The sequence below is a fragment of the Lemur catta genome, chromosome 18 (assembly GCF_020740605.2).
Source record: "Lemur catta isolate mLemCat1 chromosome 18, mLemCat1.pri, whole genome shotgun sequence".
Classification (NCBI taxonomy): domain Eukaryota; kingdom Metazoa; phylum Chordata; class Mammalia; order Primates; family Lemuridae; genus Lemur; species Lemur catta.
The window spans coordinates 9380256-9407953 of NC_059145.1; the positions used below are offsets into that span (position 1 = coordinate 9380256).

Genomic DNA, 27698 nt, shown 5'->3' on the forward strand with positions numbered 1-27698 from the left:
GCATTCGCCGTTTCCTCCGTATAGATACGTAATTATGTTCATATCAAGCACATACTACGTGCTAGGCACTGTTCTAAACAATTTACGCAGATGATATGATTCTCTCTACAACACAAAAGCTATAATGCATGAACTATTTTTAGCACTATGAGGTTCAGAAAGGTACAGTAACTTTCCCAAGTTCACACCGTTGGTAAATGGTGAACTCCAAGGCATGTAGATGGATTCACACAACACAAGTAGCCAGCTCCTTCCAGGCCCCACATTCATTTCTTTGTTTCTGACTTGCCTGGCCAAGGTCTCCATTCCAGTGATGTCACACACAGAGACACCAGTGTCTGCAGGGACCCAGCAGGACAGGGGTTTCTGGTCACTACCCCTTCCTGGCCTCTAGATACAAACACTACACATGTTGCTGCAGCAGAACAGGGATGGGGGTGAATTCGACTTTGTCCCCCATAGGCCCAGCACAGGACCCTGCATGTAGTCAGTGCTCACTAAATGATCGGTTCAATGAAAGGATGGGAAATAAATACATGATGAATGAGTGGGATGAGCACCCGCGCCCATCTGCCTTCCTCCTCCAAGCTTGAGCCCACATCCAGTCTGGTACTCTGCTGCCCTCATGTGGTCATTTCTAAGATGGCAGACAGGGTAAGTTTCCTCTAAGTTTTATTACAAAAAATCTCAAATTTACAGAATACAGAGAATAGAGTAGTTGATCCATTATGTTTATCATCTAGATTTAACAATTATTTACATTTTTCAGAGTTTGCTTTACCTTTTTTGAATTTCAAATAAATCATTGACATCATGACATTTCACCCTGAAATACATCAGTGTACATCTCTAAAAATGACATTTTTCTACATAAAGGCAGTATCATTATACACCAAATAAAATTAATGATAATTTCTCAATATAATGCATTACATAATACATATTCAAATTTCCTTGCTTGTCCCCAAACTGTCTTTTAAAAGTTGGTTTGTTCAAATCAGGATCCAAACAAAGGTATATTATGTCTTTTTTCTAACAGCAGCGTCCCCTGCAAATGACTTGTTGAACTCTGGTTCATTTTCTGGTAGAATGCCCCACAGCCTGCATTTACCTATTGCTTTCTCAACTTGTCAATTCACTGGTTGCTGCCCTCCCCTGGATGTCTTACAAACTGGGAGTTGGATCTAAACCTTTGATTAGGTTTGGTTTCACCCCTTGGCAAGAACACTTCCTAGGTGATGTGTACTTCATACTATATCACATCAGGAAGTACACGTGGCTGGATGCCCACTTTTAGGAATGAGACACTTAATGGATAAGTTCAGGTGGGTCCCCCCTCGTCTTTCCATTAAAAAACTGCATTTTCCCTGTGAGCAACAAGTGAACTGTGGCCCGATAGTTTTGGAGCCTGAAACATATTCATTTCCCCAAGAACCACCTAGGTAATGGTTTTATTACCCATTGGTGATCATTGCCTGAACAACAATATTTCATTACGAGCTGCAAAATGGTGAGTAATTTTATCATTCCTTCTATATGTATTAGCTAGAATGCTCACCAATAAGGGCTAGTTTTTCTCTAAAAAACAGTTCATTATGGAAAGGAAGAATTCTTAATTCTTTCCTCTTATTTATCAACTTTCAGAATGAGAAGCTGATAGACTGACAACCTCCAATGGCAGCAAATGAGGGTTTTCCTTTCTTCTGCTGAGACTCATTATAAATTTCTGGATTTTAAAAAAATCAATGCATTTCATTTAGTTGTAATCAATGTCCTTTTTGATACTTAAGTATGTAGGAGCAACTTCAAGCTGGCTCTTGCACCCACTAGTTTTTGACAACTTTCTTATTTGGGGCACAATAAGATGCTCCAGGCTCATCGTTCACCTTCCCTGCCCTAGACCTAAACTCAACCATTTCTCCAAGAAGCCTGATTTCTTTTAGTGGGGATGGCATTTAGAGACCACAATCCGTACAATGAAGTGGGAGAGCTGAGATTTGGACCCAGGCAGTCTGGCTTCAGAGCTAGCACTCAGCCTCTCTACCCTCTGGTTTACAATGTTTAGTAGTCACAGTAACAATAGTATTAGTGCTACGGCCACAGGCATCTGCTCACTATGTGTCAAGTGCTCTGCTAGGTCTTTCCAGCATTTTTAAAAGACCTAAATCTTATAACAGCGCTTTGAGGTGGGTATTATTATCCCAATCTTATGGAAGAGAAAAATAAGGCTCAGAGAAATGAGTGTCTTATCCAAGGCCAGATGGTAAGTGGCAGAGCATGGATTCAAATTTAGTCTGTGTGACTTTCAGTTATGTTCCCTTAGTCACTGTGGACTTATCAGTTGGTGATAATCCTGTCTCCTTTCAATGGCTCCTTGCTCAGCTCCCTGAGCCCAGGCACTCTGTACGCCCCAGGACCCCAGGCTCGGGCACCTGTCTGTGTCTTTCCAGGTGATTCGCCCAGGGAGCATTCTCTGGGCCCCTACTACATTCGTGCTAGAGCACAGAGGCGCTGGGATGAGAAGGAAACTGCGGTGTAGTCGGGGAGACTACGTAACCCCCACACAGTGTGTTCGTGCTGTTGCGTAAGAGGTGCAACCTGCCTGGGCACCCCCAGAGGGACAGTAGCTCTCCCGGGGGCTCTGGGAGACTCAACAGCCTTTACAAAGCAAAGAATTGGTGCTGTCCAGACACCATAACAGATGGTGGGAGAGATTTTCCGGCTCAGGACGTGGCCTTCAAATTGTCCCAGGTAGGCGGCACCTCCTCTTTGAAAAGGAGGAACTAGGAGCCTATGGGGACAAGAAGAGCTGGCTGGGCCCACCTGACACCCGTAGTTGGAATCATGCACCAGATTGGAAGCAGAGCAGAGCATCGGTGTCTAAGAGAGCTAGAGAGGAGGCTAGGAGTCAGCTGTTGGGGAGAGGGGGACCAACAGGACTGGGGCTCCAGCCATTCTTATCTGGGGGCTCCCAAGCCAGGCTGCAGGCAGGTGGAAGACTCCTGTGCAGGGTCACTGTGCTTTTCCCTCACTGTGTCAGTTAGCCACTCTCAAACTTAGTGGCTTATGATAATAGGCCTTTATTATCTGCCGTGACCCTGTGGATGTATTGAATAGTTTTCTGGTCAGGGCTGGCTGAGCTCATCTCTGGTAAGCAGGTGGCTCGGCTGGTGCTGGATGGTCTAGGATGGCCTCGCTGATAGGCCTTTTGGGTGGCTTGATGTCAGTTGGGGGACAAGCATGACTTGGTCACTTGTCTATAGCTGTGGCTTTTTCACACGGTGGCAGTTAGAAGGTTCCCAAGAGCAGCAAGAGGCAGGGCAGGCCCCAGTGCACAGGTACTTTGCAAGCCTCCACTTGTGTCATCCTTGTTAATGTCCTGTTGGCCAAAGCAATTCACATGCTCAAGTCCAGATTCAAGCAGTGGAGAAATGGCCCCGCCTATTGCTAGAGGGAGTCACACTGTACAGAGGTGTGGATATAGGAAGGGGAAAGGCTTGTAAGCATTTTTGCAATCTGCTTACTTACAAGCACCCATTTCCTCTTTTTCTGTACACAGCACCCGTTGTTTCTTTAGGGCATCCACTCCCACCCCCGAACTCATACCTAGACAATCTGAGGCACAGTTATTTGTTCAAGGGTGGGCCGGTGACCCAGTTCTGGCCAATGAGACTCAGCCTTGGTGCTTTTGCTGGGAACTATTGGGAAGGAGGTACTTTCTTTCTTCCAAGGCAGTTATGCTGGTAAAACATAGGCTGGGAGCTTTCTGGAGGCCATGTTCGCCACCACATGTTTGCTGCACGTGCCTGAGCACTGGGCCCACACTGAGGAAAGCAAATAGAAGGCATTAAGAAAGACAGATTGAGAGGGAGACAGACTATTCCGATGACAACCTGGATCAAGCCACACCTGAATACCTATTCTTGGACTTTTCACTTATATGAACTAACATACTCCCATTTTTCTTTAGGCCATTTTGAGTTGCCTTTCTAACTCAACATTGGTAACCAAAAGAATCCTGACTAATTCAGCTTCCTCCTTTAGTAGTTCATCCTCTCTGATCTCAAAGCTCTTTTCATCTGCAGATCTTGACTTGGACTGGGCATTCCTTTGTCTTGTATACTGCTTGTCACCACTGCCTGGGCATAGAGTAGGTGCTCAGTAAACACTTATTGAAAAGATTAGTAGGAGGGGCTGGGGCCCCTCCTAAGAAGAGGCTGTGGTCACACAGATAGCTGGCCTCAGGGAGAAGCTCCCAGACAGGGTGGTCTAATAGGCAGTGTAAGCTAGGCCTACCTGGCTCCAGGGCCGGGGCTCCAAGGTGGCAGGAAGAGAGTAAGGCAGGGCCCATGAGTAGGAGGAATGAAGATAGGGCCCTGTCACAGGGACAAAGCAGGGCCTGGTTCCTAGAACTGGGGTCCACAGTAAGCATGGGGCCCACACTTTCACCCCCTCCTGACTGCCCTTCCTCCTCCAGCCCCTTGTCACCTTCTACTGTGCCCTTTCTCCACTGTAACCTTTTCTCCACCCAGCAGCTAGAGTGACCTTTAGAAAATGTAAATGAGATCATAGCACACCCCTGCCTAAAACCTCCAAGGGCTTCTCCCTGTGCTTACAGCAACATAATAATAATGACAGCTGACACCCACACAGGGCTTATTAGGTGTCGGGCACTGTTCTAGGCACTCTGCTTACAATAACTCATGTAATTCACACAAAATCGCTATACCATGATGCACACTACTATTATCCCCATTTTACAGATGAGAAACTGAGGAACAGAGAAGTCAATAACTTGCCTAAGTAAACATGGATTAAACTCCAAACTCTCTACCAAGGCCTGGAACTCTCCACCCTTGGGGCCTTTGGGTCTTCATATGGCTGCATCTATCTTATCAGCATAAATGTCACCTCTTCAGAGAGGGCTTCCCCGATCATCCAATTTAGAGTGTCCCCCTACTCTCTATGACATCATCCTTTTTTATTGTTTTTACATCGATTACTGTTTTATGAATTTATCTTATTCATTTTCTTACACACTCTCTTGTTTCTGTCTTGGCCCCATGCTACCCTCAGGGTATCAGCCCCTCGAGAACAGGGAGCACATCTGTCTTGTTTGTCTCTGTATTCTAGCACCTGGCACAGGTGGGTCGTGGCCCAGTAAACATGTTAATATGAATGGAGGCAGGGAGAGATGGAGGGAGGGAGGAAGCAAGGAAGGAAGGAAAGGAGGAAGGAAGGAAGGGAGGGATAAGGCCCTGGGCTCCTTCAATATCTCCTCTCCTATGACTAGAATGAGGAGAATGGGTCCTAGAGGAAGAGAGAGTGGTGGGCAGAGAGGAATACAATGAAGAGACCCTGGAAAGGAGCTGGGGGGGGGCGGTGTCAGAGGACTTCCCAAGGTTAATCCAGGCCAGACCCCACACTCAGCTGGGAGAATGTTTCCCCAATTAGGGTTGTCAGATTTGGCAAATAAAAATATAGGATGCTCAGTAAAAAAAATTTGAATTTCAGATAAGCAATGAATGTTTGTTTAGTATAACTATGTTGTATGCAATATTGAGGATACACTTATACTAAAAAACCTCACTTTGTTCTAAGTGCCACGGGTGATTCCACTGAGTGCTAGTCTGCTGGTTTTTTTTTTTTTTATTTGGAACATTTTGTTTTTATTCCTGAATAAGGAAGTGCAATCTCTTTATTGATCTAACAGAAGGAGAACGTCCCTGGAAACAGCAGTAGCTCATTAAGCAGAGAATGGCTCCCGGGGGCGGACAGATATAGAGGGGAGGGCAAGACAAATGTCTTGTCCTGAGTTCAAAGTGTGAGTTTTCCTTCTCGAGCACAGAGGTGGGCTTAAGTGGTATCTATCTCCCCCGGTGCTGCTAAAGAGGGCAGGAAGAGAAGATTCAGCCTGGAAAGAAAAGATTTATAGGACTGTTGCTTTATTCGGTGATTGACCCATTCATTTGGCTTCACCTAGTGGCTGGCAGCAGAGACTCAGAGGTGAATGGCACCGAGTGCTGTCCTGGAGGCTCTCCATAGATGGCGAGATGAATTTTGACCCCAGCACCAACAAATGAAGCCTGCTTCCAAATCTGTCTTCATGGGTAAATGGAAAGAATGAATTTCCTTCCCTATCTTCTCTCTCTCCTTTCTGTCCCATTCTCTCTCTTTCTCTTCCCATCTCTTCTCTCTTCCCCTCTCACTTTCCAAGACATCTGTCATCTTAAACCTATTAATAATTACCTTGTAACCAACTAATACCACAAAGAAACAACTACTGGTGCACTCAGGCCAGAGACCTGGTCTTAGGCTCATTTCCCTTGTCTCTTCAAGACCACCCCACGCCCCCTACATCTGGAACACTCCAACCTCAGCCAGCTCAGCCAGGTATTCATTTGCCTGCCCTTCTCTGATGGGCTGGTACAAAGTCACTGGGGCACTTAACCTTCCACTTCTTATCTTACTGTAGGAGTCCCACTAGGTCCAACATCCTGGGATTCTCAGACTTGGTTCTGCCCTGTGACCTTGTCTGCTCAATTATTCCTCAATAAAGTGTCAGTGGGTGATCTCTTCTGGCTTGGGCTTAAAAGACCCAAGTTCAAGCCTGGGCATCGTCACTGACAAACTGTGTGATTTAAATGAATCCCTTTGCCTCTCTTAGACTCAGTTCCTATGTTTATAAAATGGGAATAATTCTCATGATGAGGTCCTTACGAGAATATTCCCTAGTGGCTAATATAGCTAAGCTAGGCTGCCCGAGTTCAAATCTTTCCTCTTTCACTACCAGCAGGGTGCCCTGGGCAAGTTACCTGTCTTCCTTTCCTCAATTGGTTGGAGTGAGTGGGAATAATTAGTGACTAAGTCAAATAAATGCTTATGTGTCAAAACACATAGAACAGTGCTTTGCATACAAGTGCCTAACAAATGTCAGCTATTATTGTAATGTATATTAAGATCTTTTGTCCAAATGCTATTATTATTACCAAATGAGTATTTGGGCACAAGCTGAGACAAATCAATTGAGTACAGCTCTGGCTCTCTCTCTCCTAAGAAGAGAGCTCATAGGACTGAAGTCCTAACCTCTCTGAGCCTCAGGGTCCTCATCTGTAAAATGGCAATAACAACCTCAGCTCTGCCTACTTCCCAGGAAAGCTCAACTGCCTTGCTCATGGCAAGCATTTAAAAAATATTTGTTGAATGCACGGACCCCAAGGGGCCACAGTGGCAAGCTGCAGAGTTCTGCCCTGAGCAAAATCCATGCTACTTGCTGCTCATGAGACCTGATGCAACAGAGGCCTACAGAAGGCAGTGAATGAAAGCTGAGTTAAGCAGACAGGCTGCATGACGTGCTGGTCAGCACTTTGTATTTGGGTTAACAGGCACTCTTATACTCACGGTGGAGTGCAAGTGTATCAGTACCTCCTTTTGGAGGATCATTTTTAGTGCTACCTATCAGTTTTAAAACAGCACATAAATTGATCTAGTAGTTGCATTTATAGCAAATCATCCCCCAGATATCCTGGCTCAAGTGTGCCTAGATTTTTGATAGCATGTTCACTGCAGCTCTTTGCAATAGTGAAAATCTGGAAACAATCTAAATGCCCCTTAATACGGGACTTGATAAATTGTGATACATGTGTACTGTGGACTATGCAGCTGTTAAAAAGAATGAGGTAAATCATCTACATGTACAAACATGTAGAGGTCTCAAGATGTTTGTTAAGTAAACAAACAAACAGTAAAACCCAAGTTGGCAGAGCTACGTATTTAATATAACATTTGTGGGGTAAAAAGTATCTATGTTTGTATCTTATTAAAAAATTATTCAATGATACTTGTTTTAACAGTAAGGAAGACGTAATCAGGACAATCACAATAGGAATAGGGACCACTGCAGCCAGGTCCTGCAATGGGGGAGACTGGGCTTAATTCTGAATACAGTATGGGCAAATGGGAATTTACAGCCAAGTAGCAGGCAAGGAGGTAATGCATGTAAAGTTACTAAGAGGAAACATCAGCGGTGAGACCTAATAGAAATCTTGCTGAAAAGAGGCCTGAGTGATTAGACATCACATGGGGGACAGTGGAGGTTGAAGAACCCATCAGGTATCAAGCGTGATCAGATATCAAGGATGGGGGTTCTGGCTAAAGTGATTTGGCAGGGATCTTTGATAAAACTGGATTTTATAAGGAAGTACACAAATTGGCCTAGGAGAAGGTTCAGGAACCTGACTAAAGTTTGGTCAAGCAAAGAATCTGTCAATCTGCATAGGAAATACCTGGAAGGCTGTATGCCGAAGTTAATGGGGGTTCTCTCTGAAGAAAAATAACTATAACTCAAGGAAACTCTACTCACTTTTTGGGGCCGCTAGTTCCTGTTGTGTTAACTGACAATGATACTACCTCCTTCCCGGTGTTGTAATTAGGCAGGGATGAAGCAATGGATACGAAAACTTCTTAGAGCAGGGACAGATCATTATAGCAATCAGGGAGGGCAGCCCGAAAGAAGAGGAATGAGCGTAGACCTTGAAAGAGCTGGTAAAACCTGGATTTGGTTGAATTCCCGGCCGTTTCTTCCCACTATTCACTTCCGGCTTTTTAATTACGCAACTTCCGCATAAGAGGCCCAGCAGAAGCCTGGCGCACGCGCAGTGCGGGCACCTTAGCCGGCGACCCGCCCTCCCGTACTACAACTTCCGGCAGGCTTCGCGCCCGCCTCAGGCGCGTCGCGGACTGCTGACGTAGCTTAGTAGCGCGGGGAATTTCGAGTAGTAGTGGAACGCTGGAGGCCAGTGGGCAGCGGGGCTCGCAGCATCCTCAGGAGCGACCATGGACTCCTTGGCCGAGCCTCGGTGGCCTCCGGGCCTGGCAGTCATGAAGGTGAGTCCTTCAGGGAGGTTGAGGGCTCCCGAATGTCCGCGGGAGGCCAGCCCCGGCTCGAGGGGGAGAAGGGAGGAGGCGCGAACGGCGAACTGGGCCAGGGGAATCGGCTGTGCTGTGCCACTAGCCTATCGCGTGGCTCTGGGCCCAAGTTTCCTCTCCTGAGGAGAGACAGGGACAGACCTCGGTCCCACATGGTGAGCTGAGGTTGGCCGTCTTATGGAAGCGGATATTCTGCTGTTCAGTCACAACAATGACATCGAGAAAACCAGTTATTCTAAACGATGACAATGACAGCTGACCTTTTCTTGGCACATATGTGCCAAGCACTATGTAAACAGTGACACCGGACATAATTTTGGTGAACGCTGTATCAAATAACATTTATTTAGCAGGTAGTCTCCTTTACATGCCCGTTCTTGTATTTACCCGCTGAGCCTAGGGCTGGTTTGCCCTAACGTACTGCCCCAACTCCCCGCTAACATGTCTTAACTCCGCTCTAACAATTGCTTATCTCTCTTTTAAACGGAGATCAGGACTAGTCTTTCATTTCATCGAATTTTTTCATTTTAATAACACTTATTTTATGGCCACTTTCTGTTTTGGCAAGGCATACCAGTTTCCATTTACAGGAGTGGTGGGCCCTGGATTCCTGCTAGATTTGCTCAAGAGCAGTTGCACTTTGCTGCACCGGCTAAGAATCACTTGCTTGGCTTTTCTTCGTGCTCTGTGATTATTTCTGTTTGTGACTGTGGGTAAAATAACTTTCTACTTCTGTTCCTCAGTTTTGTTAACTTGAGGATTATAGTATCTGTCCCCCTGACTTTGAGGATTAATTGAAGGCTAAAGTAAGTATAAGGACTTATTCTTCCTGTTGTCATTAGCGTCATCTGCAGTGGTTGGGTACTTGAGATTTTCCCATGGTGAGAAGCTGATACTGTGGAAGGATCCAAGAAACCTGTGTTTTTGAAGTTGTGGTGTCCTTGGCACCAAGATGCAATGAAGAGCGTAGATTTGAGTTCAAGCGGTTCTGGGTTAAGTCTGGCATCTGCATTTTATTAACTGTGACTTTGAGTCAGTTATTTAACCTCTCTGAACTTGAACTTCCTTAACTATAAACTAGAGATAAAAATAACCGGTTGGTTAAATGAGTTGATATGTGTGGATACTGATGCTGCTGGCTTATTCACGGTGCTTAATGCAGTTCCTGATACAAAGTGGGTGCTCAAAAATTATTTGCTAATTGAAAGTATCTGGAACATGGTAAGCATTCATTAATATATCTTTATTTTATTATTTAATAAAGTATAAATATTTTATAAAGACTGACATTTTCTCAACTTTACATAAAATGAACAAAAGCATTTTTAGAAGGTGTTCTTGATGTTTTTATTTATATAAGCTAAATAAAAACAGTGTGCCTTCTATGCACATGCAGATTTTTTTTTAAATTTCAGAATATTATGGGGGTACAAACATTTTGGTTACATATATTGCCTTTGCACTTCCCAAGCCAGAGCTGCAAGTGTGCCCATCCCTCAGACAGTGTGCTTGACACCCATTAGTTGTGAACTTACCTATCCCTTCCATTCCCCTCCCACTTGCCCGGCACCTGATGAATATTACTTCCATGTGTGCATCTAAGTGTTGCTCAGTTAGTGCCAATTTGATGGTGAGTACACGTGGTGCTTGTTTTTCCATTCTTGTGAAGAATGGGCTCTGGCTCCATCCAGGATAATACAAGAGGCGCTAGTTCACCATTGTTTTTTATGGTCGAGTAGTACACGATGGTATACATATACCACATTTTATTAATCCATTCATGTATTGATGGGCATTTGGGATATTTCCACATCTTTGCAATTGTGAATTGTGCTGCTATAAACATTCGAGTGCAGGTGTCTTTACTGTAAAATGACTTTTTTTCCTTTGGGTAGATGCCTAATAGTGGGATTGCTAGATCAAATGGTAGTTCTATTTTTAGTTTTTTGAGGTATCTCCATATTACTTTCCATAGAGATTAGAGAGATTAGTTTGCAGTCCCACCGGCAGTGTAAGAGTGTTCTTATCTCTCCGCATCTACACCAGCATTTGTTGTTTTGGGACTTTTTGATAAAAGCCGTTCTCACTGGAGTCAAGTGATATCTCATTGTGGTTTTGATTTGCATTTTTCCTTGATGATTAGAGATGTTGAGCAATTTTTTATATGTTTGCTGGCCATTATTCTGTCTTCTTTTCAACTAATATATCTTTATTATTATTATCTTCACTTAACATGTCCTAAGTGCTTCTCTCCCCTTTTGTTGTCATGAAGATTGAATTAGGTAAAGAAAGTGAAAGAGCTCTGTGACCGTAAAGCTCCTGCTTTGTAGATTTAAGCATATTTTATATATTCCCACACCTTCGGTGTCCTTTGCGGCAGGTTCCATGTTTTGTCTGACTTTGATATCTCACCACAGCACTGAATGTAGAGTTCAGTACCAGAGATTGTTCAGTATGTGTTCAACCAGAGAGATGGTTGAGTCCATATTTAGCTCCTATTAGAATCATGGAATCTTAAGGTTGGAAACCCATCCCCCTCTAGTATTTTAATCCGTTTTATAACATATCTGCAAATTTCTTATCTAATTTTTGCTTGAACTCCTCCAGGGACACAGAAATACCTGCTCCCAGAAGCCCATCTGATTGTTCGAAGTTCTTTCTTATATTGAATATTATAATAGAAATCTGACTCAGAATCCATGGTTCCTAACCGAGGATCCATGGAAAGACTTTGGAGTCTCAAATTATTTATAAAAGTTTTGTCTGTATGTATGTTTTTCTGAGAAGAGCGTCCATACTTTTCATCCGTATTTCAAAGGGATCTGTAACCCAAAAAACTTAAGAATATTTTTGTAATTATTGTCTTTTCACCTATTTTCTGCTTCCCCTTTTTGCTTTCTCTCTGAAGAAATCCTGGGGCATTTACTGACCACTTGCTATTCAGGCATTCTTTTTTCTTTTTCGGTTGAGACACATGTGATATGCACATTGCCATCTTGGAGTGGCATGACTGGAAATTTGCACAAGAATGTTATAGCTCTTCCCATGCAGTGTTACATTCCACACATTGTGCTCTGCAGATCTTTCAGAACCACTGCGTCCCCCAGATCAGGATCGCATAGATAAGAAAGCGTAATAAACTGTTCTGGCTCTGGTCCTGCCTCTGCTCTTAATTGATCTTCAACATAAGCCTTTAGCTTTTTGTGTCTGTGGTAGTTTACCATACAGAATAATGGAAGATTATGGCATTTTAATGTTTATTTCCCTGGTTTTACTATAATAAAAATTTACTGTTTTTGACAGATTATAAATGTAATATATGTACACAGTAGAAAAAATAAAAATTCAGAGTAAGATAAAGGAGAAAATGAAAACCACCCATAATTCTACCACCCAGAGATAACTACTGTTTAACATTTTATCTTATTTTACTTCAATTTTTTATACATTTAAAATTTGGGATCACCTTGGAGTCAACTTCTTGGGTTTGATCCAACCACTCAGAAACTTTATAGCCTGTATCTTTAAAACTGGGATACTGGCTGGGTGCGGTGGCTCACGCCTGTAATCCTAGCACTCTGGGAGGCAGAGGCGGGTGGATTGCTCGAGGTCAGAAGTTCGAAACCAGCCTCAGCAAGAGTGAGACCCCATCTCTACTAAAAATAGAAAGAAATTATCTGGCCAACTAAAAATATAGAAAAAGTTAGCCAGGCATGGTGGCGAATGCCTGTAGTCCCAGCTACTGGGGAGGCTGAGGCAGTAGGATCGCTTAAGCCCAGGAGTTTGAGGTTGCTGTGAGCTAGGCTGACGCCACGGCACTCACTCTAGCCCAGGCAACACAGCGAGACTCTGTCTCAAAAAAAAAAAAACAAAAAAAAAAAACTGGGATACTGATGCTATGGACTTGAAAAGATTGTTATGAAGATTAAACTACAGAGTTGCCATTAGTATGTATTATTGTTATAGATTTGTTTTGTGACTTAAAAAAGATATCTATTAAAAGATGAATATTTTTCTGTGGCATTATTCTTTGAAATAATGTTTTTCATGGCCATATAATATTTCATTATATGGACCATTGGTGACAGTATTGTTTTTTTGTTTATATTTTTTAAATTTATGTAATAGATTTACATGGTTCAAAAAATACATAAAATGGAAAGTAAAAATCTTGCTCTCACCATGTTCCTCATTTGTCCAATTCTCTGACTCCTAGTAATTATTAGTTATTACTTTTTTATCTTTTTCAGAATTTCTTTATATATATGTTAAAAAACGAATACATTGTTATTCACCCCTCCCTTTTAAACAAAAGGTAGCATACTGTGAACTAAAATAAAATCTTAAGGCTCAACCCCCTACTGGCTGACTGAATAGACCCCTTTGTGGCCAAAGGAATATCCTAAAACTAAATTGTCCACCATGAGGAGGGAGGTCAGACATGCCTCGCCTCATCATGCCCCTCTGCCTTCTAGAGGACATCCTTTGTAACCCATTAACAGGCCTAAGGGTATGCAAAACAAACCTATAGGTCCTCAATTTGCACAACAAATACATGTCCTTATCTGTGATAAACAGCTCCTTATGTTAAACCATTCCAAGCCTTTAGACAAAGAAAGCTTCATGTCTTTAACCAATTACAAGTCAAAGAATCTTTAAACTCACCTATAACCTGTAAGGACTCTCCCCTGACTTTGAGATGGCCCACCTTTTCAGGCCAAACCAATGTATGCCTTTCACATATAGATTTATGACTTTACCTGTAATCCCTGTTTCCCTGAAATGTATAAAACCAAGCTGTAACCCAACCACAGCCAGTCTACTTGCTCAAGGCTTCTTGGGCGTGGCTCTGGGTCATGATCCTCAAATTTGGCTCAGAGTAAATCTCTTTAAAATTATTTTACAGAGTTTGGTTTTTTTTCCATTAACAATACTGTATTTACTGTCTGTACCTTCTTTTTCTCACTTATCTTGGCAATCTTTTCATATCAATACAAAGGAAAGCTTCCTCTTTTTTTGAAAAAAAGAAAATTTGCTCATTATTCTGTTGAATGGAATAACATTTTAAATGATTTAAAAGATTTTAGGATAGCAAGACTATGTCCTTTCCCATTTAGATTGCATTCCAGGTTGGCATACATCTATCTGTCTTTCTAGATTGTCCACTTTTTCACTCACCTTCCTCTGCTGTCACTGGCTCCAGCTATTTCCAGGGCTTCCTCATTTGGCTCCACTGTGTAGTAACATGCAGAAAGCACTGGACAGTCAGTAGGGAGACAAGAATTTTGGTTTTTGCTTGACTCATGCCCAGTATTGTGTGCCTGCTCTGGATACAGTTTCCTCATTTGTGAAGTAAGGGTTTTATTATAATTAGATAATTTCTAATGTTTGGATTTAATATTCTCTGATTTGGTTCTTAACCTGTGTGGTGACTATTGGTACTGGTACTTTTCACCCAACAGTGACTATAGGCTAGGGCATAGAGTCTGAGGGGGAGGAGACTCGGAGTAAAAACTGGAAACACGTGGAAAGTGGAGCCCTTTTGTGAAGGGCTGACAGTATGGCACAGGAATCCGCAATATCAACTTTATCTGTCTAAAGCAATTTGGGTAACCTGAGATTACATGTGTAAGAGTCATATGAGAGAGGTTTTTCTCTATTTGTTAAGATCCCTTGCAGTTTATCTGGAGTTAGCTTTTGAGTATGTATATTTGACAAAGATGTGTTATTGAATTAATTTTTTTAGGGGATGGAGATAAAGTTATATGGCAGACATTCCAACCTTGGTGTCTTTCTGAGATGTATATATGTATTTTTGCATTTCAGACAATAGATGATTTGCTGCGATGTGGAATTTGCTTTGAATATTTCAACATTGCAATGATAATTCCTCAATGTTCACATAACTGTAAGTATGTTTTGTTTCTGTGAGTTAGTAAATTGTGATATTTACATAAGATAGTGTCAATTTCACAATAAAGATAAGTGTGTTAATTTAATAATGAAGATAAGTACATATATTTATTTCTCACCTTAGGCTCCTCTATCTTGAAGTTTTCACAAGGTCTTTTTCCACCACCTCTTGAATATTGAAGTTTTTACAAGGCCCCCATATTTTCTACCACCTTCCCCTTGGATATTTTTATGTGTTTTATAGTATTTATGGCAATAAAGATTTTGGTCATGATATGTGGCTTTTTATTTGTCAAGTGCTTTTAGATGTTAAGTTTCGGAATTTTTGTTTAGGATCACAGATAGGTGGTTCAACCAAGTAGTACTTGGTATATAATTTCAAAATTTAAAAATCTGTAACAATAAGAACATTTCCACAGTGGGAGAATTCGACCACTGAAGAGTGTTATGGACAGTTTTATAACTTAACTGCTATGTGATGCTGGGAAGACTCATACTGGAATTTGCTGTACTTCTCTTTTTAAGTCAGGTATATAAACATTTTTAATACTGTAGCTTGTGTTATTTAGCATATAGAGGTTAGCCTATCTTTGTTCAAGAGCTAGCCAGCCATCCAGTTTATGAATTATTTGGATTTGTGATCTTTCTTGTCTTTTATTTTCAAGTTGATTTGTCTTGGAATGTTAAAAAACAATCAAGTTAGGCCTAAAAAAAATGGTTTTAGTGGGTAGAAGCTTTGGTGAAAAAGTTTCTGTAGAGAAGACCTAAGAGGATGACAGTGGTAGGCACATCAGCATGGGCTTTAGAGACGTGTTTTGGCTTACCTCTTGACTCTCCACTTACTAGGTGGATGAGTGTGCAGTTGCCTAACATTTCTTCAAATGTAAAAATCTGGTCAGTAATCCCTGCATTAGACAATGGTGGTGGGAATTAAAAATGCAGAAGTCAGTGTCTGGTACCTTATGGATCCTCAATAAATGTTGGTTTCCTTCCAGGCCAGATTCACGTTAAAAACCAAGATAAGTTTTAGGTATTGTTTCTAAATGTGTTTTAACATTATCTTTATTTAAGTATAATGTACATAAAATACAATACATCCATTTTAAGTGCACTTTAAAGTGTAAAAGTATCAATGAGTTTTGACAAATATATATACCATGTAACCACTACAATTAAGTACTGAATATTTTCATCTCATAAATCTCTCCCCACATTGGTCAGTATGGTCCCAGCCAACCATGTGTGGTCTATTTCTGGACTCTTTTGTTCTATTGATCTATATGTCAGTCCTTGTGACAATGCCACACTGCCTTTATTGTTGTGGCTTTTTAGTAATTTGAAGCCAGACATCATAAGTCCTCCATCTTTGTTTTTCTCTAGTCTCTAGTCTTTTTAAGGATCTTTGCATTTTAAATGTATTTCCATATAAATTTTAGAATCACGTTGTCAATTTTTACAAAAAAAGCATGTTTGGATGTTCACTGGAATTGTACCCAGCTAATTTTTTAAATTTTTTGTAGAGATGAAGTCTCGCTATGTTGCTCAGCCTGGTCTTGAATTCCCTCCTGGGCTCAGGCGATCCTCCTACCCCAGCCTCCCAAAGTGCTGGGATTACAGGCATGAGCCTATGCGCCTGGTCCTATTTCTTCCTTTCTAATGTGTGTGCCTTTTCTTTCTTTTTTTTGTTGTTACTCAGGGTAGTACCTCAAGTACAATGTTGAATAGAAGTGGTGTGGGTGGACATACTGTGCTTATTTCCAATTTTATGGGGAAAGTATTCAGTCTTTACCATTAAATATGATGTTAGTTTTAAGTTTTTCATAATCTTAATAAGTTTTCATAAATTTATCAAGTTGAGGCACTTCTCTATTCCTAGGTACTAGATAGCTGAGAGGGTTTTTTTTTTTTTTTTTTTTTATCATGAATGGGTGTTGAATTTTGTCAAGTGTGTTTTCTGCATCTCTGGAGATGCTTATATGATTTTCTTCCTTTATTTTGCAATAGGGCTACTTATATTGATCTTTGAATGTTAAAACAACCTGGAATTCCTTTTAAGAAATTTGTCCATTTAATCTAAGCTGTAGAGTTTATTGGCATAGAATTATTCTTTTTTAAAATAATATTCCCTGTTGTCCTTTTTATGTCTAAAGGATCTGTAGTGATGTACCCTTTTATTCCTGATGCTAGAAATGTATGTCTTCTTTTTTCCTTGATTGATCCAGCTAGAAGTTTATCAATTTTAATGCTCTTTTCAAAGAATTAACTTTTGGTTCATTGTTTTCTATATTGTGTCTTTTCTATTTTATTGATTTATACTCTTAGCTTTATTATTTCCTTCCTTTTACTTATGGTTACTTTGCTCTTATTTTTCTAGTTTGCTAAGATAGAAACTGAGATCATTAATATTTTGATATGTGTGTTTTCATTTTTATTCAGTTTAAAATAAATTCTAATTACCTTTGTGATTTCTTCTTTGGCCATGAGTTACTTAGAATTCTGTTGTTTAATTTCCAAATATGTAGGAATTTTCCTGATATCTTCCTGTTACTAATTTCTGATTTAATTATGTTTTGGTCCAAGAACATAATCTGTTTGATTTCAGTTATTTAAAATTTTAGCTGGGCACAGTGGCATACACCTGTAGTCCTAGCTACTCGGGAGGCTAAGGCAGGAGGATTGCTTGAGCCCAGGAGTTTGAATCCAGTCTGGGTGACATAGTGAGACCCTGTTGTTATTTAAAAATAAAAATTGTGAGACTAGTTTTATGGCCCAGCATGTGGTCTTTCTTGGTTACTGTTTTATGTGTAGTTGAATGTCTGTTCTGCTGTTGTTGAGTGGAATGTTCTATAAATGTCAGTTAGGTCAAGTTGGTTGATAGTGTTCTTTAAGTCTTCTATATCTCTATTCTCTGGCAATTGTTTTATCAATAGAGAGAGGAATATTGAAAACTCTAAGTATAATTGGAAATTAGTTGATACTTTCACTGCTATCAGTTTTTGCTTTATGTATTTTGAAGTAACTTTATTAGGCCCATAGACATTTAGAATTGTTTTGTCTTCTTGATGAATTGATTATTTTGTTATCATGAAATATCCCTTTTTATCCCTGGTAATATTCCTGGTTTTGAAGTCTACTTGTTTCTGGTATTAATATAACCACTCCAACTTCTTATTTAAGGTTAGTGTTTATTTGGTTTATCTTTTTCCATCCTTTCTTTTACTTCTAACCTACCTGTCTTTATATTTACATTTAGTTTTTTATAGACAGTGTATATTTGAGTCTTGCCCTTTAATTTGGCCCGACAATACCTATTTTTAGTTGGAATATTTAGACCTGCACTGTTTAATATAGTAGCTGCTAGCCACATGTGGGAGCTATTTACATTTAATTAAAATTTATTACAGTTAAATGCAATTAAAACTTTAGTTTCTCAGTCACACTAACCACATTTCAAGTGTTGAATAGCTCCATATGGGTAATAGCTACTATATTAGGCAGTGCAGCTATAGAACGTTTCCACTATTCAGAAAGCTAATGTAATTATTGGTGAGGCTGGATTCAAATATACAACCTTGCCTTTTGTTTTCAATTTTATTGATCTATTCTTTCCTCTTTTCCTGCCTTTTTAAAAAAAAAAATTGTACTTTTTTTAGTATTACATTTTTTTTCCACAACTGCCTTATTAGTCCCACTCTTTTATTTTTTTTTTTAGTGGTTGTTTAAAATATGCATCTTTAACTTGTTACACTCTTTCTTCAAACAATATTGTACTACCTGAATAGTGTAAGACTGTGTGCTTCCATTTCCCCCTCCTGTCATCTGTTGTGTCTTCCATTTTACATGTACATATATTGTAGATGCCACAATACATTGTTATATTTGCTTTAGACAATTATCTTTAAAGGAATTAAGAAATGAAAAAATAATCTTTTGTATTTACCCGTATATTTACCATCTGTGATACTCTTCTTTCCTTTGTATATATCAAAGTTTACTTCTGGTGTCAGTTTCCTTTTCCCTACTTTAACATTTCTTATAATGCAGATACACTGCCAAAGAATTTTCTCAGCTTTTGATTGTCCAAAAAAGTCTTTATTTCATTACTTTTTGAGAGATGTTTTCAGTGGGTATAGAATTCTAGGTTGACTGTTTTTTCCTTTTAGAATGTCATTCTACTGTTTTCTTACTTTCATGGTTTCAGGTGAAAGCGGGTGTGGTGGTATTCTTATCTGTCAGATTCTGTACAATGCGTCTTTTTTTCCCTCCAGATGCTTTTAAGATTTTTTATTATTCAATGGTTTTTAGAAATTTCTGATGTGCTTTAGTGTGGTTTACTTTTGCTTGTCCTGCTTGGGGCCCACTGAACTTCTTGGATCTGTGGGGTTATATTTGGAAAAATTTAAGCCCCTGTTTCTGCAAATATTTTTTTGTTCACACTTGCTCCCACTTCAGGTGCTAGTTACACTTTATTATACTCTAATTACATTTTATTTGACTGCTTGATATTTACCTGCAGACATTGAGGTTTTGTTTTTTTTCCCTTTTTGGTCCCCTCTCCTTTCTGTGCTTAATTTTAGATATTAATAATTTCTATTACTATGACTTCAAGTTTATTAACTTTTTATTCTGCAGTATCTTATCAGCTGTTAGCCTAATCTAGTAAAATTTTCATTTCAGTTGTTGTACACATCTTTAAAAATTCCGTTTTTTATGTTCCATTTCTCTCCGTGTGTGTGTGTGTGTGTGTGTGTGTGTGTGTGTGTGTGTGTGTATTTTAATCCTTAAGTATGTCACACATATTTTTAATAGCAGGTTTAACCTCCTTATCTGCTAATCCATCATCTCTGTCATTTCTGAATGTGTATCTATTGAGGGATTTCTTTTTTTCCCTCCTGGTTATAGAGTACATTTTCTTGCTTCTTTGAATGTCTGATCATTTTTGATTGGACACTTGCCATTTTACTACAGCTTGAATATCCTTTATTTTTTTATTTATTTATTTATTTTTGAGACAGAGTCTCGCTGTGTTGCCCTGGCTAAAGTGAGTGCCGTGGCATTAGCCTAGCTCACAGCAACCTCAAACTCCTGGGCTTAAGTGATCCTACTGCCTCAGCCTCCCGAGTAGCTGGGACTACAGGCATGCGCCACCATGCCCGGCTAATTTTTTCTATATATATTTTTAGTTGGCCAGATAATTTCTTTCTATTTTTAGTAGAGATGGGGTCTCGCTCTTGCTCAGGCTGGTCTCGAACTCCTGAGCTCCAGCAGTCTGCCCGCCTTAGCCTCCCAGAGTGCTAGGATTACAGGCGTGAGCCACTGTGCCCGGCCTGAATATCCTTTATTCAAAATACTTGGGACCAGAAGTGTTTTGGGTTTTGGATTTTTTTTTTATTTTGGAATATTTGCATATACATAATGAGGTATCTTGGCGATGGCACCCAAGTCTAAATATAAAATTCATGTATGTTTCATATATGCCTTTAATGTAAAGCCTGAAGGTAATTTCATACAATGTTTTTAGTGACTGTGCATGAAACAAAGTTTGTGTGAAGTACGTATGTGTGAAATTTTCTACTTCTGGTATCATGTCAGCTCTTAGAAAGTTTCAGATTTTGGAGCATTTCTGATTTTGGATTTTTGGATCACAGATGCTTAACCTGTATTTACATTTTTGAGTGTCTAGCTTTTATTGTATTCTTTATTAGAATGTTAGACTTTATTATGGCAGACAGTTAAGTTACTTCTAGATCTGATTGATCCTGTCAAGGTAAGTTTTTAAGCTCTGTTTAGGGCAGGTCTAGAGTAGCCTTTAATCTAGGACTAATTTTTTTTTTTATGGTTAAAAACACCTAACATGAAATCTGCCCTATTAACAAATACTTGATTATTAACTGTATGTACATTATTTTTAAGTATATGTACATTATTGTACAATAGATCTCTAGGACTTTTTTTTATCTTGCATGACTGAAAATCTATACTCATTGTATAGTGGCTTCCAAGTTCCCCCTCCTTCCAGCCCCTGGCAACCACCGTTCTACTTTCTGGTATGATTTTGATTACTTTAAATACCTTCTATAAGTGGAATTATGCAGTATTTTTCCTTCTGTGATTGGCTTATTTTACTTAGCATAATGTCCTTAAGGTTCATCCACTTTGTAACATATGACAGGATTTCCTTTTTTAAGGCTGAATACTATTCCATAGTATGTGGATGCCACATTTTCTTTATCCATTCATCTGTTCATAGACATTTAAGTTGTTTACCCCTCTTGGCTATTGTGAATAATGCTGTAATGAACGTGGGAGTGCAAGCATCTCTTTGAGATTCTGTTTTCAGTTCTTTCGGATAAATACCAAGAAGTGGTATGGCTGGATCATGTGGTAATTCTATTTTTAATTTTTTGAGGAACTTCCATATTTTCTATAGTGGCTGCACCATTTTTACATTCCCACCAATGGCATATAAGGGTTCCCTTTTCTCCACATCCTCACCAATAAAAGCAGAAGCGTTATAGTTTAATGTAGTTCCACTTGTCTATTTTTGCTCCTGTTGCCCATGCTTCTTTTGGTGTTATATCCAGGAAATTCTTGCCAAAACAAATGTTATGAAGCTTTTGCCCTATGTTTTCTTCTAGGAAATTTATAGTTTCAGGGCTTATGTTTAAGTCTTCAATCCATTTCGAGAGTTGATTTTATTCTTTTGCATGTAGATATCTAGTTTTCCCAGCACTGTTTGTTGAAGAGACTGGTCTTTTTTCATTGTGTAGCCTTGGCACCCTTGTCGAAGAGCAATTGACTATATATGCAAAAGTTTATTTCTGGGCTCTTTATTCTGTTCTGTGGTTCTATATGTTTGTCTTTATGTTGGTACCATAATTTTTTGATTACTGTAGCTTTGTAATATGTTTTGAAGTTTTTATATTTCTGTACTAATCTTTATTCCTTCTGCTAACTTTGGGCTTAGTTCTGTTTTGTTTTGACTATTTGGGATTCATAGTATTTTTAGGAATTTTTTTTAGGAATTGTGAATTTTAGGAATATTTTTTCTGTTTGTGCAAATAATGCCATTGGGATTTTGATAGGGATTGCATTGAATCTATAGGTTGCTTTGGATAGTATGGATGTTTTAACAATATTAAGTCTTCCAACCATGAATACAGGATGTCTTTCCATTTATTTGTGGCTTTAATTTATTTCCATGTTTGTTGTTTTCAATATAAAATTTTTTACCTCTTTAGTTGAGTTTATTCTTAAGTATTTTATTCTTTTTAATGCTATTGCAAGTGGGATTGTTTCTTAATTTTCTTTTTGGATTGTTTGTTGTTAGTGTATAGAAACACAACTGATATTCATTATGTTGATTTTGTATACTGCAACTTGGGTGAACTTATTTATTAGTTCTAACAGTTTGTTTGTGTGTGTGGAATCTCTAAGGTTTTCTACATACAAGATCATATCATCTGTGAACAGAGATTATTTTACTTCTTCCTTTCCAAATTGGATGTTTTTTATTTATTTCATGCCTAATTGCTCTAGTTAGGATTTCCAGCACTGTGTGAACAGATGTGGCTAGTGCATCCTTGCTGAGTCAGGGGGAGTGAGTGTGTACCACAAATTTTCCTACAGGTTTCAGCATAGCTGGTTTCCCATTCATTTGGGGTACAGGGGCCTCTTCACTGGTTTCTGGATTTTTTTATGAAGAGAATTGGTTTGTATATTGTTGTTGGATTGGTGTCTTCATGGTGGACCATCTGGAGCTTCCTATTCCCTCATCTTGCTTGTATCACCCTTTCTTTAGGGTTACGGTATTATCTTCTGGGGTATCTAGTGAATGCCCATGCATTCAGTGAGATCTCTCCAAATTGGTGGGTGAAAATTTTAACAATTCCTGGCCCTGTTTGGTCTCTCCAGTTAATTGTTCTTTCCTTGGAAGTTGTTCTTTGTCTGGCCTCATGGATTTTCATCCTATGTATGTGCAGATTTGCATTCAGCCACAGAATTGATATCTAGAGGTCTTTCTATATGTGGCCTCTTTCTTTCTGGTACTTTGCCCTACAGATTCTAGCCTGGATCTCCCTGAACTCTTACCTTTCTTTCTTCAACTAGCAAGACTGATGGGCTCTTCTCGCTGCACTATGGTCAAGAGATTGCCTCCAGGTAGGGAGCTTGGGATATGGCAGAACTCTGCTCATTTCTGCCCATTGTCCAATGTCTGAAAATAGTTGTTTTATATTTAGCCCCAGCATTCTGGGCCTTGTTAGTTTCTCATGGACAGAGGTGGAAATTCTTTGTGTGGATTTTAATTACATCATTTTGGAAAGAAAGAGTTTGCTTTTTATAAATTCAATAAATTCTACTTGATAGCTGAAAAATTAGGCTTTACTTCCATTCGTTTTTGTTTGCTTACTTCCATGAAACTTACAGCTGTCACTGATGTCATTCTTTATCTAAGAGGAAGTCAGTGGAGAGTACTTTTAGTAATGATGATTTATTTTATGAGCACTTATTTTTCATATTCTAAGTCTTATGATTCAATAGGCCTTCTCTACTAAATACCAGTTGTCACAGGTCCCCTCAAGTCTAAAAGTTGCGCCGAGTCTGTAGTGTTGTTTCAATGACACAAAAGCCTCCAGAACTTTAGTAGAAGCTTGGTCTGTCATGTTCTTGTATCTTCCTGGGTTGACTAGAATTATTGATCCAGAATCCTAGCCATTTATTGCTGCTTCTTAAACATTTTGTGATTTATCATTTTAAATCACTTTGTTTTGCTCTGTTTACGTTTTTGGATAAGAGTAATGAATACTGTTTGCAGTTCTGCAGTTATAAAGGTGTGAATGAGGTGCATTTGTTACTGGTGCCCCTGGGTTCTTGTAATCTCCCAGGATAGAAATCAAGAGAGATCACCAGACATAGTAGCACAGAATAAAGTTTATTTAGCTTGTGCACCAGGGAGCCAGCACAGAGAGAGAAGTCAGGGCTTCTCCCCAAGGAGAGTTGGTTTTATAGGGCTTTTCTAAAGGGAAGGTTTATGTCAAAGCATGTATAGGAGGGGTTTTTCTAGCTTCTGTGCAGTAGCTTTACAAACATCTTCATGCATTGTATGTAGCATTAGCATTTTAAGTCTCCACCCCTGGGCATGATTTTTACTATTAAAATGAAGAAAATGTTATTATAAGTTAAGCTTTACTGCGCCTGTGGGGGTTCCTGGACTGTCCCTAACTCTCTAAAGCAGGAATTGTGGTTAACAGGTTTTTGGTCTCTTGGTCTAATTGACTAAAAGTTCAGCAAGCCTCAGCTAGAGCAAGGGGCTTCTGCTACTCTCCTTTGGACAAGATGCCTCAAGACAGGATGCCTGTCACATTCCCCCCTGAGAGATTTCATCCTCCTTATACTTCAGTGGCCATGGACGAAGGTCTCTTCTGGAGCTACTTCCTCCTGAACATGGACATAGTACCTATACTTAATCCCAGGAGGAATAGAAATCTCTCACAGCTTCGTAAAGGAGTTGATAGTGGCTCTGGACTTGTGGTCTCCAGTGCAGGCCGGAAGCCTTGCATAACCATTAACTTGACATGAAACTGTTGTAATCTAGAATACGTGAATTTTACCAGCAGGTTAAATAAGCATGGTCCAAAGATTAAAAGTAGAAGCATAGCTAATAAGGGCCTAAGAAGGGAAGAAACCAAGTGACGCTGGGCAAATATCCCTTAATAGAATCCAGATGGTTTGGGCAGTGGAGTTATTGATGTTATGTAGCCACGTAGCCTGTTGGAGGATGATTTTTGCCCTTTGTTTTACCTCCCCTGAAACATTAATGTAATTTAATAGCTTTTTCAGGTGAGGAGCAAGTATAACGTAACCATGGTTAATAACTAAAGCAAAATGCAAGTTTGGTTAATAACTATGTACCGGGAAGTGACTTGATTTCAGCCACTGGAAAGCAAACAAAGTAAAGCCAACTGTAGATTACCAGAAAAATGTCAGCAAAAATCAAGAAAAGAAAAATAAGCGCACTCGTAGTAGTCATTTGCTGGAGGGTGTTACTTAACTTTCTTGCTGCCTTCAGGAGGCAGCTTCTTGAACAAAGTACTTGAGCTCCTTTACAGGTTTACAGGAATATTCTGCTTTTTCTGAGCTGGTGTATTCATTAGAAGTAAAAAGGCTTTATTCTAGAAACATGGAAGCAACTGGGAAGCCCTTCCAGCTTTACGGCCCTCTGAGTGGCCAGAATAACCTGGTGAGGACCCTTCCATTTCTTGGTTAATTGACCCTCTGGAATTCCTTCTCACCATGTTTTGTGTAGGACTTGGTGTCTGGGTCAACAAGGAAATAGTCTAAGGCTCCCTTATCTGGTATAGGCAATACATTATTACCATACTATGGGCTTGCTTGCTGAACTTGTCCCAAATTAATAATGTATTTTACAGCCTGGTTTATGTCCTCATCTGATAGGAAACTTGTTTTGAGAAATTGTTGCCTGTAGGTCATTTCAAAGGGGCTGAGTTTTACATTTCCCTTTGGGGCTGTTATTTTTAATAAGGCAAGATGGAGGAGCTTGACCATGATTCCTAAGTCTCTTGACATAACTTAGCCAAAGTTTTTTTAAGGCTTTGGTTCATTTTCTCAACTTTCTCAGAGGATCGAGGATGTCAAGCAGAGTAAAGTTTGTATTGAATACTAAGGCTCCTTGACAGCCCCTGGGTGACCTGGGCAATAAAAGAAGGCCTGTTGTCACTTCGTAGGGGAGTTGGAAGCCCAAAGTTAGGAATGATTTCTTTAAGCAGCCATTTGCAAAGTTTCGGGGCTTTTTCTGTTCGTGTGGGGAAAGCTTCTACCCAGCCTATAAATGTGTCTATGAAAACCAAGAGATACCCACCCTTAGGGGACATCTGTGTAAAAATCAATTTGCCAGTCTTCTTTGAGGTAGGTTCACCTATGCTGCATTGGGGTCCTTAGAGATGAGGCCAGTGGATGGGCCAGAGGATTGTTTGTAAGGCAAATTTCACTTGCTCAAGTTTCCTGGTTCACTGTGGATTTTAGAGCTTTACCTGCTAGGAGGTTTTGGATGAAATTCCATAGAGAGTCCCTCCCATAATGTATTGCCTCACCAAGGCTTCTGATGATTTTCCATTCATCAGCCTCTGGTAGGAAGAGGCATCCCTGCTGATTTTCCATCCACCCCGACTGTTTAGATGGTACCCTCTCTCTTCTGCCAACTTTTGCTCTGTTTGATTATATGGGAGATTTGAGGGCAAGGTGGAGGGCCCTACTACAAGGACCAAACTATCAAGTTGTCCCTCCCGTGGTACCTATTTGGCAGTTCTGTCAGTCTGGTTGTTTTGCTGGCTGTTTATAAAGTTGTTTTTCTGATGCCCTTTGCAGTGTATAACAGCTATTTGGGCAGGGAGCTGGACTACTTTAAGAAGAGACAAAATCACTTCCTTATGTTTTATGGGGAAGCTTCTAGCAGTTAGTAGTCCCTTCTCCTTCCAGACAGCTTGTATGAGCATGAAGCACGAAGAATCCATACTCAGAATCAGTATATATATTGAGTCCTTTTCCTTCCCCAAGCTGCAGAGCCCTAGCCAAGGCTTTAAGTTCTGCTTCTTGAGCGGAAGTGCTTGAGCGGAAATGCATTTGCTTATGTGTGGTCTGGTTTAGACTGACAATAGCATATCCTGCCCTCTGGACTCCACTGTCTATGAAGCTACTTCCATCTGTAAACCATTATTCACCTGGGTTTTCTAAGGGGGAGTCCTGCAGATCCATTCGGCTAGAATAGTTCTCTTCTGAAGTCTTTACTTCGGTGTGCTCCAACATTTTAGGAGTGTGCAATGGAAGCAAACTGGCAGGAGTTGGAGTCCGACATACTTTTCAGGCCAAGTCTGGGGTGTCTAACAGGAAGGCTTGATATTGAGTTAGCCTGCCTCCGTTAACCAGTGGTGGCCCATTATTTCTAGCACATCGTGGACCTGGTGAGGGATATCAAGCTCAAGGGGCTGGCCTAGTGTAAGTGTGGGGGCCTCTTTAAGAGGCTGGTGGCTGCCACTGTTGTGAGGCAGCCAGGCCACCCCTGAGCTGTCAGGTCTAATTGTTTTGAGAAATGAGCCATTGGCCTCTGGACAGGCCCTGGTTTCTGGACTAGGACCTCTAGGGCTTGACCAGACCTCTCAAGTACAAAAAGGAAAAAAAGGTTTTTTCAAATCTGGGAGTCCCAGGGCAGGGGCTGGTCCTAGCTCAGACCTCAGGGTTTCATAGGCTTACTGGCAAGCCTAGTCCCAGTGGAACAGCTCTTTTTTCCTACCCTTGAGTGCTTTATAAAGGAGTTTGGCAATGATGTCAAAGTTTGGGATCCAAATCCGACAAAAGCCAACCATCCCCAGGAATCCTCACAGCTCCCTTCTGTTGCTGGGAATCGGTAGTGAAGCACTGACCAGCGTCTGGTCTGGGGCAAGCATTCTAGCTCTTGGAGTAAGTATCAATACCAGATATTGGACCTGTGTTTGAGAGAGCTGGCCCTTGATAAGGAACTTTATATTCAGCTAAGAAATCCAAGGTCTTAATAGTATTTTCCTGAGAACTATAGAAATCCTCACGGGTGATAAGCAAGTTTGTTAGTATAAGGTCTGTGTGTAAGGTCTTCTGCAAAAGCTCGCCCAAAGAGGTGGGTACTATCTCAAAACCTCTGGGGCAGCACAGCATTCTCCATTTGGCTTTTTCACAAGCAGGATTGGGGTGTTACTGGCAAGGCTGGATTACCCCATGTGGTAGGAATTTTTCCAAGAGGGGCCATATTCCCTGTAAAGCTTCCATCCAGCCTCAGTGGGTACTGGGGTTTGCATGGGTATGGTATG

The 27698-nt window shown here is 40.3% G+C and overlaps 1 protein-coding gene across 4 annotated transcripts in view; it reads left to right on the plus strand.

Moving 5' to 3' along the window:
* Positions 1-8768: 8768 nt before the first annotated feature.
* The window catches only part of RAD18 (RAD18 E3 ubiquitin protein ligase), a 141570-nt gene continuing 122640 nt past the window's right edge, over positions 8769-27698 (plus strand). For 3 of the 4 annotated variants that reach the window (XM_045529941.1, XM_045529943.1, XM_045529942.1), the window contains exons 1-2: positions 8769-8886; positions 14755-14836. In XM_045529941.1, the coding sequence (XP_045385897.1) occupies positions 8836-8886; positions 14755-14836 (133 nt within the window). In that variant the 5' untranslated portion in view covers positions 8769-8835. Of the gene's footprint in view, positions 8887-14754; positions 14837-27698 lie in introns of those variants that run through there. The other variant, XM_045529944.1, reaches the window with a different exon arrangement.